Source organism: Octopus sinensis, linkage group LG25 (assembly GCF_006345805.1).
Source record: "Octopus sinensis linkage group LG25, ASM634580v1, whole genome shotgun sequence".
In the NCBI taxonomy this organism is placed as follows: domain Eukaryota; kingdom Metazoa; phylum Mollusca; class Cephalopoda; order Octopoda; family Octopodidae; genus Octopus; species Octopus sinensis.
In genome coordinates this window covers 8,091,305-8,106,457 of record NC_043021.1, presented here as the reverse complement: position 1 = coordinate 8,106,457, position 15,153 = coordinate 8,091,305, and the positions used below count along the sequence as shown (strand labels likewise).

At 39.5% G+C, this 15,153-nt stretch overlaps 1 protein-coding gene across 1 annotated transcript in view; it reads right to left on the bottom strand.

Annotated features, from left to right (window-relative positions):
• Positions 1 to 644: 644 nt before the first annotated feature.
• The window catches only part of LOC115224256 (7SK snRNA methylphosphate capping enzyme), a 49,258-nt gene continuing 34,749 nt past the window's right edge, over positions 645 to 15,153 (bottom strand). Inside the window, exons 3-5 of the mRNA XM_029795063.2 lie at positions 7,856 to 8,074; positions 5,723 to 5,846; positions 645 to 2,785 (exon numbers count right to left, since the gene is read on the bottom strand). Coding sequence (XP_029650923.1) covers positions 1,968 to 2,785; positions 5,723 to 5,846; positions 7,856 to 8,074 — 1,161 coding nt within the window. The 3' untranslated portion in view covers positions 645 to 1,967. The remainder of the gene's footprint in view (positions 2,786 to 5,722; positions 5,847 to 7,855; positions 8,075 to 15,153) is intronic.

Below are 15,153 nucleotides of genomic sequence, written 5' to 3'. Positions count from 1 at the left end.
CAAAGAAATTGGAATTGACATGAGAGCAGAGAAAGCCCAAAAAAACTGCTCTGCTGGGGACAGCTAGGATTTTGAAATTGGTACTGATGTTGAATGTCTCACACGATAATTAACAACCAAGTATCAAAAACTGGTACATATTGTGGAGGTGCAATGGCCCAGTGGTTAGGGCAGCGGACTCGCGGTTTCGATTCCCAGACCGGGCATTGTGAGTGTTTATTGAGCGAAAAAACCTAAAGCTCCACGAGGCTCCGGCAGGGGGTGGTGGTGAACCCTGCTGTACTCTTTCACCACAACTTTCTCTCGCTCTTTCTTCCCGTTTCTCTTGTACCTGTATTTCAAAGGGCCAGCCTTGTCACTCTCTGTGTCACGCTGAATCTCCTCGAGAACTACGTTAAGGGTACACGTGTCTGTGGAGTGCTCAGCCACTTGCACGTTAATATCACGAGCAAGCTGTTCCGTTGATCGGATCAGCTGGGACCCTCATCGTCGCAACCGACGGAGTGCTGCTCCTATCAAAGCTTATAATGTGTGGAAAGAAACCGTGAGACCTCTGGCAGCAGGCTGCTGTCCGCTCTCACAGAATCTACCAGAACAAACAAGACTGAACGTTCTGAGGAAAAATAAAAACAATAATAACAATCTCTGCATCATTCCAATTTTATTATATGTACTGCCATAACAACAACAACAACAATAATGATGATTTCTTACATGTGCACAAGGCCTCAGGTTTATAATGAAGGACAAATGGAATGGTGTAATGTTCATATCCTTCTGAAAGACAGTCGTGTCCTGAAACGAAATGGCTTCAACAGGAGAACTGAAAGAGGAGGGCAGGGGGTCACCAACTAGGCTCTCTGGGAGCTTACTTCTTGCATAGAGCATTGAAAGAAAAACATCAGAATGGCTTATTCAGGCATAAGGGGGAAATTGCTTGAAAGGGATGAAAAGAAAATAATTAAAATTAAGATTGTACATAAACTGGTACATATTGATTTTAAATTTTTTGCACAAGACCAGTAATTTCAGGGAAGGTAGGTAAGTTGATTACATCGACCCCAGTGGTCAACTGGTACTAGTACTGGTTTCATTGACCCCCCCGGAAGGATGAAAGGCAAAGTTAACCCTGGCGGAATTTGAACTCAGAACATAAAGATGGATGAAATGCTGCCAAGCATTTTGCTTGGGGTGTTTACCAATTCTGCCAGCTCACCACCTTATATAACTGGTAAATATTAATAATTAAACTGTAACGAACATGGAACTGAAGGAAGAAAAAAAAAACAAAAAAAGAGAAAGAAAAATATACTATTTTTGGCTGTGAATCTTTGATGAACGGAATTACAGACAGGCTTTCTTTCGTCAGATTTAAGAATCTTAATCCTGCTTCTTTAAATCTTTTGAGTGTTAAACTCTTTGGGTTGGGGAGGGAAGGGGCAGAAAGAAAAATTTCATAAACAGGAGAAATTGAACGCTTGAATCATCTGGCAGTAGGGAAGGAAGTAAAACAACATCCAAAAACTCCTGTGTCAGCCAACACAAGTTTGCTCCAAGGATATTCACGTAGCTGCCTTTATCACTTAAACCCAGCTTGCTGTAATTATAATTGAGAGAAAGAGAGAGACGGGGAGAGAGAGAGAGAAAGAGAAAGAAAGAGAGAGTGGGAGATCGAGAGAATGAGATGTCAAGTATATAAAAGAGAAGGAGAGAGAGAGAGAGAGGTGGCAGGAAGGCCATGCTAACTGGAACAACTAACAATAAAATTTCAAACAGATCAAGGAGAAAAAAAAAATATAGATTAAAATTTGTAACATTTCAAAAATAAAATTAAAGAAAATGTTCTGAGAGAGAGAGAGTGAGAGTGAGAATGAAAGAGAGATGGAAAGAGAGAGAAGTTAAAAAAATTTTTTTCTCAAAAATTTAATGTTCATTGATCTCTTAGTTTAAGGGCCGTCTTGCCCCTTTCAGATGTCCGTAGAGTTTAAAAGAGAGGTGGAAGAGGAGGAGGAGGTATCATTGTCGATGTGGTTGCTGTTGTTAGTAGTGGCGGTGATGGTGGATGATGGTATCAACACTGAAGAATCTGATGTAGACGAAAGAGAAGTTTGCAATGATGATGGTGGTGATGGTTGTGGTTGTGGTGGTAATGATGGTAATGACAATGTGGATGATGGCGATGATGATGCTGCTGCTGCTGCTGCTGTTGTTGGGGCTGCTGGGTCTGATGCTGATGATGAAGAGAGAGAAGTGGTGGCAGAGGAAGAAGATGGTGTTGTTGACTTTGGTTCTGCTGACTGTGAAGGAGATTTAAGCAGACCCTGAGGGACCTTATCAGTCCCATTATTTTGAACGCGGGTAGAATGTGTGGTTAAAAGTAGGGAGCTAGAAATGTCTGTAGCAGCATGACTCGGAGAAGGGGTTGTATTTTCACATACATTAGAAGGTCCACTAAATGATACTGATGATTGCTCTGTACTCGTAACAGAGCCTTTTGTGATATCGTACATTTCGGATTCCTGGCCAGCTGGAGCAGCTTCGCGTAGATTGGGGATTTTGTTTCCACATTCATTCGAAGATCCGCTAGATGATGGCGCTGTTGACTGCTCTGTAGTTGTGATAGAGCTTTTTGTGGCATCGTACATTTCGCATTCGTGGCCAGCTGTAGCAGATGAACTCACTCTAGCACTGGATGTCTCTTGAGCATTAATCTCACCATGGTATGAAAGATGTGACGATGAGGGGAGAGGATCTTTGTGAAAGAGGAAAATTGGCCGCTGGAAACCTAAAAAGGAAAGAAAACAAAATATAAAAATAATTAAAATATTCACTGCAAAAAGTTAACTAGATAAAGAACTCATTGACTAATTTTTATTCATTCGGATCTTTTCCTTTTGAACGGCAGACAATTTCTAGTTAACTAAACACTTTAAAACTTCGTATACTGGTAGAATGTGTCAAAATAAAACATTTTTTTCTCTTGGCTTTCTTGAGAAAATTGTAATTTGTTTGTTTAACGTAGTTTAATTTCTCGAATTTTAACCAATCCTATGCTCTCTTTTGAGCTAAAATCATTTGCTGCGTCTAAAACTGAGACAACATCCTGTAACTAACCCTAACCCTAAATTTTTTTGTCTTAATTGTTACGCGTGTAAAAAAAAAATAAAGCAATGGAATTAAATTAATTTAACAATTAAGAAAAAAAAAGTTAGGGTTAGGGGGGAGGTTTAGGGTTAGTTACAGGATGTTGTCTCAGTTTTAGACGCAGCAAATGATTTTAGTTGAATGGAGGTAATCGATTGGTTAAAATTGCCGAAATGCTCGGATTTTCAGACGAAATATCTTACAAACTATAGAATTTTCTCAATAAAACCAAGAGAAAATGATGTTTTATAAACACATTCTACCAGTATACAAAGTTTAAAAGTGTTTAGTTAACTAGAAATTGTGTTGACATCTGCCGTTCAAAAGGAAAAGATCCATTCATTCTTATGGTAAAGGGTAAAGAATATTATCTTTTGTCATTTACCTGTTTCAATCATTAGACTACAGCCATGCTGGGGCACTGTCTTGAATATTTTAGTTGAATGAATCAACCCCAGTACTTATTATTTGTTAAGCCTGGCACTCATTCTATCACTGCCATCACCTACCATCACAATTTCACACACTTTTGTGACTAGGATTGGTGTAGTCAACAAAATCTGTTTCATCCAAACTACTCAATAAACTGTATATTCACATCAATGATGTCATCAGATGGCCGTGTGATGAAGAAGTTTGCTTCTCAGCCACATGATTTCTGGTTCAGACCCACTGTATTTGCTTTAGCATCTTAACCCTTTCGTTACCAACCCGGCCAAAACCGACTCTGGCTCTGTAGTACAAATGTCTTGTGTTCATAAGTTTTGAATTTAAATCTTCCACCAAACCTTAATCACAATTTGTGTTCCCAACACTAGCTTAATGACAACTAAGTTATTTTACTAAATTCCTTGTTATATTTAACCCTTTCGTTACCAACCCGGCCAAAACCGACTCTGGCTCTGTAGTACAAATGTCTTGTGTTCATAAGTTTTGAATTTAAATCTTCCACCAAACCTTAATCACAATTTGTGTTCCCAACACTAGCTTAATGACAACTAAGTTATTTTACTAAATTCCTTGTTATATTTAACCCTTTCGTTACCAACCCGGCCAAAACCGACTCTGGCTCTGTAGTACAAATGTCTTGTGTTCATAAGTTTTGAATTAAATCTTCCACCAAACTTAATCACAATTTGTGTTCCCAACACTAGCTTAATGACAACTAAGTTATTTTACTAAATTCCTTGTTATATTTAACCCTTTCGTTACCAACCCGGCCAAAACCGACTCTGGCTCTGTAGTACAAATGTCTTGTGTTCATAAGTTTTGAATTTAAATCTTCCACCAACCTTAATCACAATTTGTGTTCCCAACACTAGCTTAATGACAACTAAGTTATTTTACTAAATTCCTTGTTATATTTAACCCTTTCGTTACCAACCCGGCCAAAACCGACTCTGGCTCTGTAGTGCAAATGTCTTGTGTTCATAAGTTTTGAATTTAAATCTTCCACCAAACCTTAGTCACAATTTGTGTTCCCAACACTAGCTTAATGACAACTAAGTTATTTTACTAAATTCCTTGTTATATTTAACCCTTTCGTTACCAACCCGGCCAAAACCGACTCTGGCTCTGTAGTACAAATGTCTTGTTTTCATAAGTTTTGAATTAAAATCTTCCACCAAACCTTAGTCACAATTTATATACCTAACACTAGCTTAATGATAACTGAGTTATTTTACTAAATTCTTTGTTATATTTAAAATAATTGAAAGAAACACAGAGCATCTCAAAATAAATACAGTAACGAAAGGGTTAATATATATCACCATCATCAACCTTTAACCCTTTCATTACCGTATTTATTTTGAGATGCTCTGTGTTCCTTTCAATTCATTTTAAATATAACAAAGAATTTAATAAAATAACTTTGTTATCATTAAGCTAGTATTAGGGAACATAAATTGTGTCTAAGGCTTGGTGGAAGATTTTAATTCAAAACTTTTGAAAACAAGACACATGGTTCCTGAACGTGGAACCATGTGGTCAGGATGTGAACTTCTTACTACACAGCTATTTCTTTACTACCCACAAGAGGCTAAACACAGAGAGGACAAACAAGGACAGACAAAGGTATTAAGTCGATTACATCGCCCCCTGTGTGCAACTGGTACTTAATTTATCGACTTCGAAAGGATGAAAGGCAAAGTCAACCTCAGAACGTAGCGACAGGCAAAATACTTATTTCTTTACTACCCACAAGGGGCTAAACACAGAGAGGACAAACAAGGACAGACAAACGGATTAAGTCGATTATATCGACCCCAGTGCGTAACTGGTACTTATTTAATCGACCCCGAAAGGATGAAAGGCAAAGTCAACCTCAAGGAATTTGAACTCAGAACGTAGTGGCAGACGTAATACCACTAAGCATTTCGACCGGCGTGCTAACATTTCTGCCGACTCGCCGCCTTTCTTACTACACAGCTATGGCTGTACCTATGATGATATGATAATGGAAACAATTATGAGTGAAAAATTCCCAAATCGTTATCTCTAAGTAATATATCAGTTGCCCCCAACTGAACTTCAAAGCAACATACCAGACTTGTATATATCATGCACTGCAGCTTACCTTTTGCCCGGTTGAAAGGGACATCTATGACTTCGTAACGTGAAAAGCCAACTTGTTCAATTAGATATTCTGCAAAATTGTCAGGTTTTAAATGTATGTTCTGGAAGTTTTTCCGAATGTTTTCCTGAAAGAACAAACAAAATTGTTTAAGAGAGAATTATTTTCTAGAAATATCAACTTGTCCAAAATATAGTTTAAATGAATAAGTTTCAAAAATTAAACAGAAGCACAACAAAGGAAAAGTCACAAGACATGGTCATGCTTGTTCCTTGTTAGTTATCGCCAAAAGAAATCATTACAATTTCACGCCTTTAATCATCATTATCATCATCGTTTAACGTCCGCTTTCCATGCTAGCATGGGTTGGACGGTTCAACTGGGGTCTGGGAAGCCCGAAGGCTGCACCAGGCCCAGTCAGATCTGGCAATGTTTCTACGGCTGGATGCCCTTCCTAACGCCAACCACTCCGTGAGTGTAGAGGGTGCTTTTTATGTGCCAGACGGGGCTGGCAAACGTCCACGGTCGGATGGTGTTTGTTACATGCCACTGGCACGGAGGCCAGGTGAGGCTGGCAACGGCCACGATCGGATGGTGTTTGTTACGTGCCACCGGCACGGAGGCCAGGTGATGCGGTGCTGGCTACGGCCACGTTCAGATGGTTCTCTTACGTGCCACCGGCACTGGTATCACAACCACAAATTCCATTGATGTTGATCGATTTCGATATTTAATGATAATATTATTAATTTTTGGTGGCATCAACAGTGAAACACTGTTGGCAATATTAAGTGAATGTTGATGAATGTGACAGAAACAAATATGACACAGGTATAAATGTAAAACATATAAACAAAATAAAGGTCATGGTGCACTGAGACAAGACAAGATGTTTATAGAAGTAATGCAATGGAAAATGTCCTATAGGACTGCAAATGGGAAATGGAAAGATGAAAAGAACTCTTCACTGATGAGGTCCTAAGACTGACACACATCTGAGTAAATGGTGGGAAAATGAACCTTTCATCATCATCATTTAACGTCCGTTTTCCATGCTGGTGTGGGATGGACGCTTCGACTGGGGTCTGGGAAGCCAGGAAGCTGCACTAGGCTCCAATCTGATCTGGCGTTTCTACAGCTGGATGCCCTTCCTAATGCCAACCACTTCAAGAGTGTAGTGGATGCTTTTTACATACCACTGGGAGGTACAGCTATCCATAAAGAGGTACTATTGGGAAGGTACAGCTCTAGCGTTTAAGTGATAAGTTTTATAAACATGTATTAATAGAGTTTTGATGGCCTTAATGAGTTTTCATATAGTTATTTCTATTATTGTTATAATACCTTTTGCGCTTTCCAAGCAAACACTCTTTTGGCTTATAAATTTGTTTCATTCACAAAATCTTTTTTTTTTTGTTGAAAGTAAAGAATGTGAGAGGCTGGAGAAGTATGATTGAACAAGTCACTGGTCAAGCAAAAAAAGGAAATTGGAAAGAGAAAAGGGAATGGTCACAGGTCACATGGCAGTGGGAGAGAAAAAGTGGTGGAGGGCAGAGGCAGAAGAAGCAATGGAGAGGTAAGATAGTGAGAGAGGAAAAGAAAAGAGAAAGAGACTTCACACAAATATAATATACACGCAATTTCAATTGATAACAGCCATCTTCTACGGCAAATAAGAGAGAAAACAATTATAACAAGACGTTGATGTATTAAATGAAACCATGCTGTAAGACTTGAAGCTGACCTAGTGTAGGAGGAGTATGTCATTGAAGAAGTTGTGAATAGCAAGAAAAGGACTTATTAAACTGAATGATTAATCTAATAATCGATTAGTTGGTTGGTTAAATAACAAACCAAGAGCAGGTGTCTTCCGCTATAGCCCCGAGTCGACCAAAGCTTTGTAATTGAAGTCGGTAGGTGGAAGTTACTGCCGAGTGTGTATGTGTGCGTATAGCTGCTCAGTGCCTCTCCGAAAGAGAGAGAGGGAAAGGAATGGAATCTAACCAGTGTATATATTTATTATTATTATTGGCATAATGACTTTCCCAAGATACAACAAAATCTGTTTCAACACGAATTCACAAACCAAATTACAAAAGAGAAAAAGAAACGAAAGAAAAGCGGAAAGGGACTTACCGATATCCATTTGCGTTTTTTATAGGAGCCCCAAGCTTGTGGTTCTAAAATGAGTTTTCCTCCGGGTTTTAGTTGCCGGTACATTCTACGGAAAGATCTCTTCAAGCCAGCGTCTCCCCAGTTTAGATGAATCCATTTAGTCAAACTCATGGCCAAAATCAAATCGTAGTCTGCTTTTTGCAAATCAAGAAAATCTTCATTTTCTGGCACGTAATTGCCCTGAAAGAGAATGAACACAGATAAATGATTAAAACAATAAAATGTCATGATATGTAAGGGAGGTAACTTTTAAATGCAGAGTTAGCTCCCGTTTTGCACACACACACACCCCTGACCGAATTTGAATTCCTTATCGTATTTTTCTTTATAAGAAAATCAATGTAATATGCTCTTCCCAGACTAATAAATGAATCCCATTTCTCACTAAATTATAAACTCAATTAGGGGGAGTAATATAAACAGAAATAGAAAAAAGTTCCAAGATATCTCCGGAACAAAACCGCGATGAATGAGACAACAGCTAGAATAAGACGGTGGAGGTGTTGGCGATGGCTTCTCAGAAATCGTCGAAAGAGCTTGCTCGACTATGCTTGAGCAAAATCTACAAAAGACACTTTATTTAAGAGCTAAAGGGAGAAATACAGTGTCCATGTCCTATTTACAGGACCTCGAGACTTGGGAGAAAGGAGGCGGGAGAGAAACCACAATTTATGAAAGCTTGTGATACGAACGGACCCCGTTAAAGGCACAATTGCCAGTTATTGAGTTTGAAACCGTAACCACAAGCTCAAAGCTCCAAAGTTCAGTAAAAGGTAGTGTCTCATGATAAAAAAAAAAGTTTTACACAAGTATGACAGATATTTTATCTTTAGCGATGAATTTCCTATACATTCCATCAGTTATGTCGCTCGACCATTGTATATAAATCGCCGTCATACCCTACTATAGTAGAAAAGAAGGTACTTCATCTTTTTATCTTTTTACTTGTTTCAGTCATTTTGACTGCGGCCATGCTGGAGCACCGCCTTTAATCGAGCAACTCGACACCGGGACTTATTCTTTGTAAGCCCAGTACTTATTCTATGGGCCTCCTTTTGCCGAACCGCTAAGTAACGGGGTCATAAACACACCAGCATCGGTTGTCAAGCAATGCTAGGGGGACAAACACAGACACACACACACACACACATATATATATATATATATACATACTTATATACGACGGGCTTCTTTCAGTTTCCGTCTACCAAATCCACTCACAAGGCATTGGTCGGCCCGAGGCTATAGCAGAAGACACTTGCCCAAGATGCCACGCAGTGGGACTGAACCCGGAACCATGTGGCTGGTAAGCAAGCTACTTACCACACAGCCACTCCTGCGCCTTAAAATTGGTGCCCCAGCATGGCCATAGTCCAAAGATTAAAACGAGTAAAAGATAAAATTAAGCTAAGATTAAGTCAAGCACAAACCAGAATGTAGTAGTAACAACCAAACTAGTTTCCATATTATGCAAATTAGGTCTAGCCCATTATGGCATGGCTCTCTTCTCGGAGAGAGGAATGAGGAAATATTTGTCTTCTAGTGGACAACAAACCATCAAACATTTCAGGTCAATCTATTATTCTCAGAGTACAAAGAAAATATATACTGCATTCATGTCTGTTTAACCATTTTGTTATTAATATGGTTCTGTTGAAACATCCAGCCTGTTTCAATTAATTTTTGAAAAATAATGAATTTAGGCATAGGGGTGGCTGTGTGGTAAGGAGCTTGCTTACCAACCACATGGTTCCGGGTTCAATCCCACTGCGTGGCACCTTGGGCAAGTGTCTACTATAGCCACAGGCTGATCAAAGCCTTGTGAGTGGATTTGGGAGATGGAAACTGAAAGAAGCCCGTCGTGTATATGTATGTATATATATATATATATATATATATATATATATATATATGTATGTGTGTGTATATGTTTGTGTGTCTGTGTTTGACCCCCCCCCAACATCGCTTGACAACCGATGTTGGTGTGTTTACATCCCTGTAACTTATCAGTTCGGCAAAAGGGATTGATAGACTAAGTACTAGGCTTACAAAGAATAAGTCCTGGGGTCGATTTGCTCGACTAAAGGCAGTGCTCCAGCATGGCCACAGTCAAGTGACCGAAACAAGTAAAGGAGTAATTTATTTAAATAACTTTGTTATTATTAACCCTGCCATGCACGAGATGGCTGAACATTATCGGGGAAAGATCTCCAGAGGCTTGACGTCACAGGACCATCAGCGACAGAGAGGCTCTGATGGACTTGGTCAGCTCTATACATGATGGTGCCTATCTCACTTCATGGGGTTGAAGTCATTTCAGGTTAGTGATGAATTCAACCTCATGAAGATAGAGCAGCGAGTAGCTTTAACATTCAGATTTCTCAGTCAAATGCAATGCTCATTTATTCACATGGTTTTGAATTAACCATGCATTATCTTGTAGCTCTGAGAGTTCAATGATGTGATTGTGTTATTTTTAGAACATTGTAGGGTAGGTGTGGAGGCGCAATGGCCCAGTGGTTAGGGCAGCGGACTCGCGGTCGTAGGGTCGCGGTTTCGATTCCCAGACAGGGCGTTGTGAGTGTTTATTGAGCGAAAACACCTAAAGCTCCACGAGGCTCCGGCAGGGATGGTGGTGATCCCTGCTGTACTCTTTCACCACAACTTTCTCTCGCTCTTACTTCCTGTTTCTGGTGTACCTGTATTTCAAAGGGCCGGCCTTGTCACTCTCTGTGTCAAGCTGAATATCCCCAAGGGTACACGTGTCTGTGGAGTGCTCAGCCACTTACACGATAATTTCACGAGCAGGCTGTTCCGTTGATCGGATCAACTGGAACCCTCGTCGTCGTAACCAACGGAGTGCTTCCATGTAGGGTAGGTGTGAGGGGCTGGATCTGATTACTTTGAACATAGAGTATTTTGGCTAGATATGATTAGTTTAAACGCTAAAAGATTTTAGACAAATATTAAACTTATCAAGTGGCCAACATGGGAATAAAAACCTTTAAAGGTAATAATTATTATCAAAATTATAATTTGGGATATCTGGGAGATATCACCACGCTTGAAGTAGCACTCAGAGTTTGGCTCTGAAACCACATTGGGGGTTTGTGCAGCGCCGGGAGAGAGGACAAAAGGACAAAATATACACAGCACATAGATACAAGTAAAGCACCCACTACACTCACAGAGTGGTTAGCGTTAGGAAGCGCATCCAGCTGTAGAAACATTGCCAGATAAGACTGGGCCTGGTGCTGCCTTCTGGCCTCCCAGACCCCAGTTGAACCGTCCAACCCATGCTAGCATGGAAAGCGGATGCTAAATGATGATGATGATGATGTGGACTGTAGTGTAGGTGTGAGAGGCTGTATCTGGTTGGTTTAAACATAAAACAGGATATTTAGGCTAGATATGGTCAGTTTAGATGCTTAAGAGTGAAGCTGGCATTTAGAACATAAATTAGCATGAGCTTCTGATCAAAGATAATTTAAAACAGGGAATTCACATCATAGAACCAGGGACAGTTTCAAGCAGGTGGGTACAAAGAGGGTTAATTTAAAAAAAAGTGATTTATCTACTTTAAACTTATCTTAAGTTTTCTAACTTTGACTATTATTTTCCATGCAGATGGCCACCCCAAGTTACATACAGTAATTTATTCTCTCGCATAAATCTCAGTAATTATATGCAAGGTCACATTGTGTTCAACTAAATAAATGATGAATCATAATTAGACTGTTTGTAAAAATAATATGCACAGGAGTGGCTGTGTGGTAAGTAGCTTGCTAACCAACCACATGGTTCCGGGTTCAGTCCCACTTCGTGGCATCTTGGGCAAGTGTCTTCTGCTATAGCCCGGGGCCGACCAATGCCTTGTGAGTGGATTTGGTAGACGGAAACTGAAAGAAGCCCGTCGTATATATGTGTGTGTGTGTGTGTATATATATATATATGTTTGTGTGTCTGTGTTTGTCCCCCTAGAACAGAGTTTTTTTAAAAATTTAGTTGATAGGCACAAGTGTGGCTGTGGTGTAAAGTTTGCTTCCCAACCATATGATCCTGGGTTCAGTCCCACTGTATGGCACTTTGAGCAAGTATATTTTTTCTATAGCCCTGGGTTGGCCAAAGCCTTGTGAATGGATTTGGTAGATAGAAATTGAACAATACAAACCGCCCGCCTATCCGCCCCCACACACTTCTAATAGATCAGGGCAGTTTTTGTCAAGATTTGGATCTGCCAATTTCAGAATGCTAGTGGATCTCATTACCATCACAAAACCAGAGACTACAACAGCAGCAACAACAACATCCCTGAGTATGAGAAGAGAACAGTTAAGGTGGCGAGCTGGCAGAAACGTTAGCAGGCCAGTGAAATGCTTAGCGTATTTTGTCTGTCTTTATGTTCTGAGTACAAATTCCGCTGAGGTCGACTTTGCCTTTCATCCTTTCAGGGTCGATAAATTAAGTACCAGTTTTGTACTGGGGTTGATCTAATCGACTGCCCCCCCTTCCCCAAAATTTCGGGCCTTGTGCCTAGAGTAGAATAGAGAGGAGAACAGTAGACTGCTTTACAAATATTTTCACTGAATCTAAGCTGTTCAATGTTACAACTTAAGATGAGAAAGGAGAAAAAGAAAAGCAAAAAAAAAAAAAAAAAAAAAAGAGGGGAAGGGAAGTGCAATAAATTTCTCATTATCAACAGAAACGAAGGAGAAAAAAAAAAAAGCGAGTTTGAATTACAATACATATAGAGTTCCAGCTGGCCACGTCAATAAAGCACTAACCTACTGACCTCTATTCTATCACTGATGATGTTGCAATGTGCCCCTGACAAAAAAATTTCACTCTGCTAGCCATAAATATATGCAAGGATATGATAGAATTCATTGTATTAGGCAAGCATTATTATTATTATTATTAATAATACTACTACTACTACTACTACTAATAATAATAATAATAATAATAATAATAATAATAATAATAATAATAATAATAATAATAAGGTGGTGAGCTGGCAGAATTATTAGCAAATTGGGCAAAATGCTTAGTACCATTATGCTTGATGTTCTGAGTTCAAATTCTGCTGAAGCCAACTTTGCCTTTCATCCTTTCAGGGTCAATAAAATAAGTACCAGTGGAGTACTGGGGCTGACGTAATCAACAAGTCCCCTTCCCTCAAATTTCAGACCTTGTGTCTTCAGCAGAAATTTATTATTATTATTATTATTATTATTATTATTATAATTATTATAAAGGTGGTGAGCAGGCATTTTGATTTTGCCTTTCATCCTTCCAGGGCCGATAAAACAAGAACCAGTTGAACACCGGGATCAATGTAATCGACTTGGCCCCTTCCCCAATCCTGCTGACCTTTTGCCAAAATCTGAAACTTATTATTATTATTTGTTATTGAGGTGGTGACCACCACCATCATTGGAAAGGCAGTGAAGTGGCCGAATGGTGAGGGTGTCAGAGAAAAAGGCTCAGGGCTATTAATTTTTTATGATTTTCAGACACTGGACTGTAGCCATGCTGGGGCCCTGCCCTGAAGGATTCAATCAAACAAATCAATCCCAATCTATATTTGTAAGTCTGGTACTTATTCTGTCAATGTCTTTTGCTGAACTGCTAAGTTACAGGAACATTAGCCAATGCTGGTTGTCAAGCAGTGGTGGAGAACAACACACACACAAGGTATGGTCTTCTTACCAAATCCATTCACATAGTTCCTAATTAATCATGCATTACCTTGTAGCTTACAAGATTTCATAGGCTGACACTCGCTGATGATACATCGAAGAGGCAAGGGAACAGAAGAAAGACGAAGAAAGAAGACATGCACCCAACACCAGAGCTGAAGACACCTCCGAAAGGGAGGGGCCAAGCCACGTCAAACAGTAGAGGAGTAGGGGGCCGAAACCAGACGTGGTTCCTCCTGATGATGTCTTGAGCTAACTGGATCCTATAAAGGAGCTGTTGTGGTAGCAGACCACGAAACACGGTTGTAATTCCCCCTCCCCCTTAGAATGACATTGTAGAGTAGGTGTGAGAGGACAGACCTGGCTCGTTTCAATACAAAATAGGTAGATTAAATAAAAAAAAATGTAAGAACCTAATCTTTTACTCCAAAACAAATTCACCTTCAAACACATTCACACACACACACACACACAAGAATGTTCTTGTAATTAAATCCATTTTTATTTACTAATCTAAATTACTGACCATTTTGCTTTCTGTGTATACATTTATATCAAGTTAAATTAAGTTGCAAAATTCATGATCCTAATTGGGAATGATGATTAAATGAGAATAAACATTTTAAAAATAACAATTTCTGACTTTGTCACAAGGCCAGTAATGAGTGTGTGTGTGTGTGTGTATGTGTGTACGTAAAGAGGATGTATAGTCGATTGAATTGACTCTGGTACATGACTAATCTGTTGTTTGTTTAGTTTTAAGTTTGTTTTTCTATGATGGCATGATCATCATCAAACATGCATTTTCCATGCTAGCATGGGTCGGACAGCTTGACAGGAACTGGTGAGGCCTGGGACCGCACCAGGTTCCACTAAGCGTTTTGCCTGGCGTGCTTATGATTCTGTCAGCTTGCTGCCTTAATAATCGTAATCTCCTAATATGAAAACGAACCTAGTGTTTTTATATATTTGTCCAGGAACACATCGGACATGGACGAGGAAAGGAAATAGTAATTCAGTGAAGGAGAAGTAGTGAGAGTAATAGCCCTGACTGAGAAGGAGTGAGAGGAAGTAATAGTAATGAGAGAAAGGAAAGGGGTGATAAATGAATTAGGAAGGAAGAGGTGAATAAAAAAAAAATCGGCGTTTCAACTGTGTGTGTGCGTGTAGAAGGGAAGTATGTGAATGTTTGTATGTGTGGTTATTATGTACCTTATTTTTATCTTTTTATATATGTAAAATACTACAATTAGCCGTTATTATTGACAGCACGTGGTCAGCTAGTAATAAAAATAATTTCTAACATAAGCATGAGACCAGAAATCGGGAGGGGGGGACAATCGATTGTTATCAACCCCAGTACTTGACTGATACTTTATCGACTCCTGAAGGACAAAAGCTAAAGCCGCCCTCAGCAGGATTTGAACAGAGAAACTAAAAGAACTGAAGCAAAATACCTATTTCTTTATTACCCACAAGGGGCTAAACACAGAGAGGATAAACAAGGACAGACAAACGGATTAAGTCGATTATATCGACCCCAGTGCGTAACTGGTA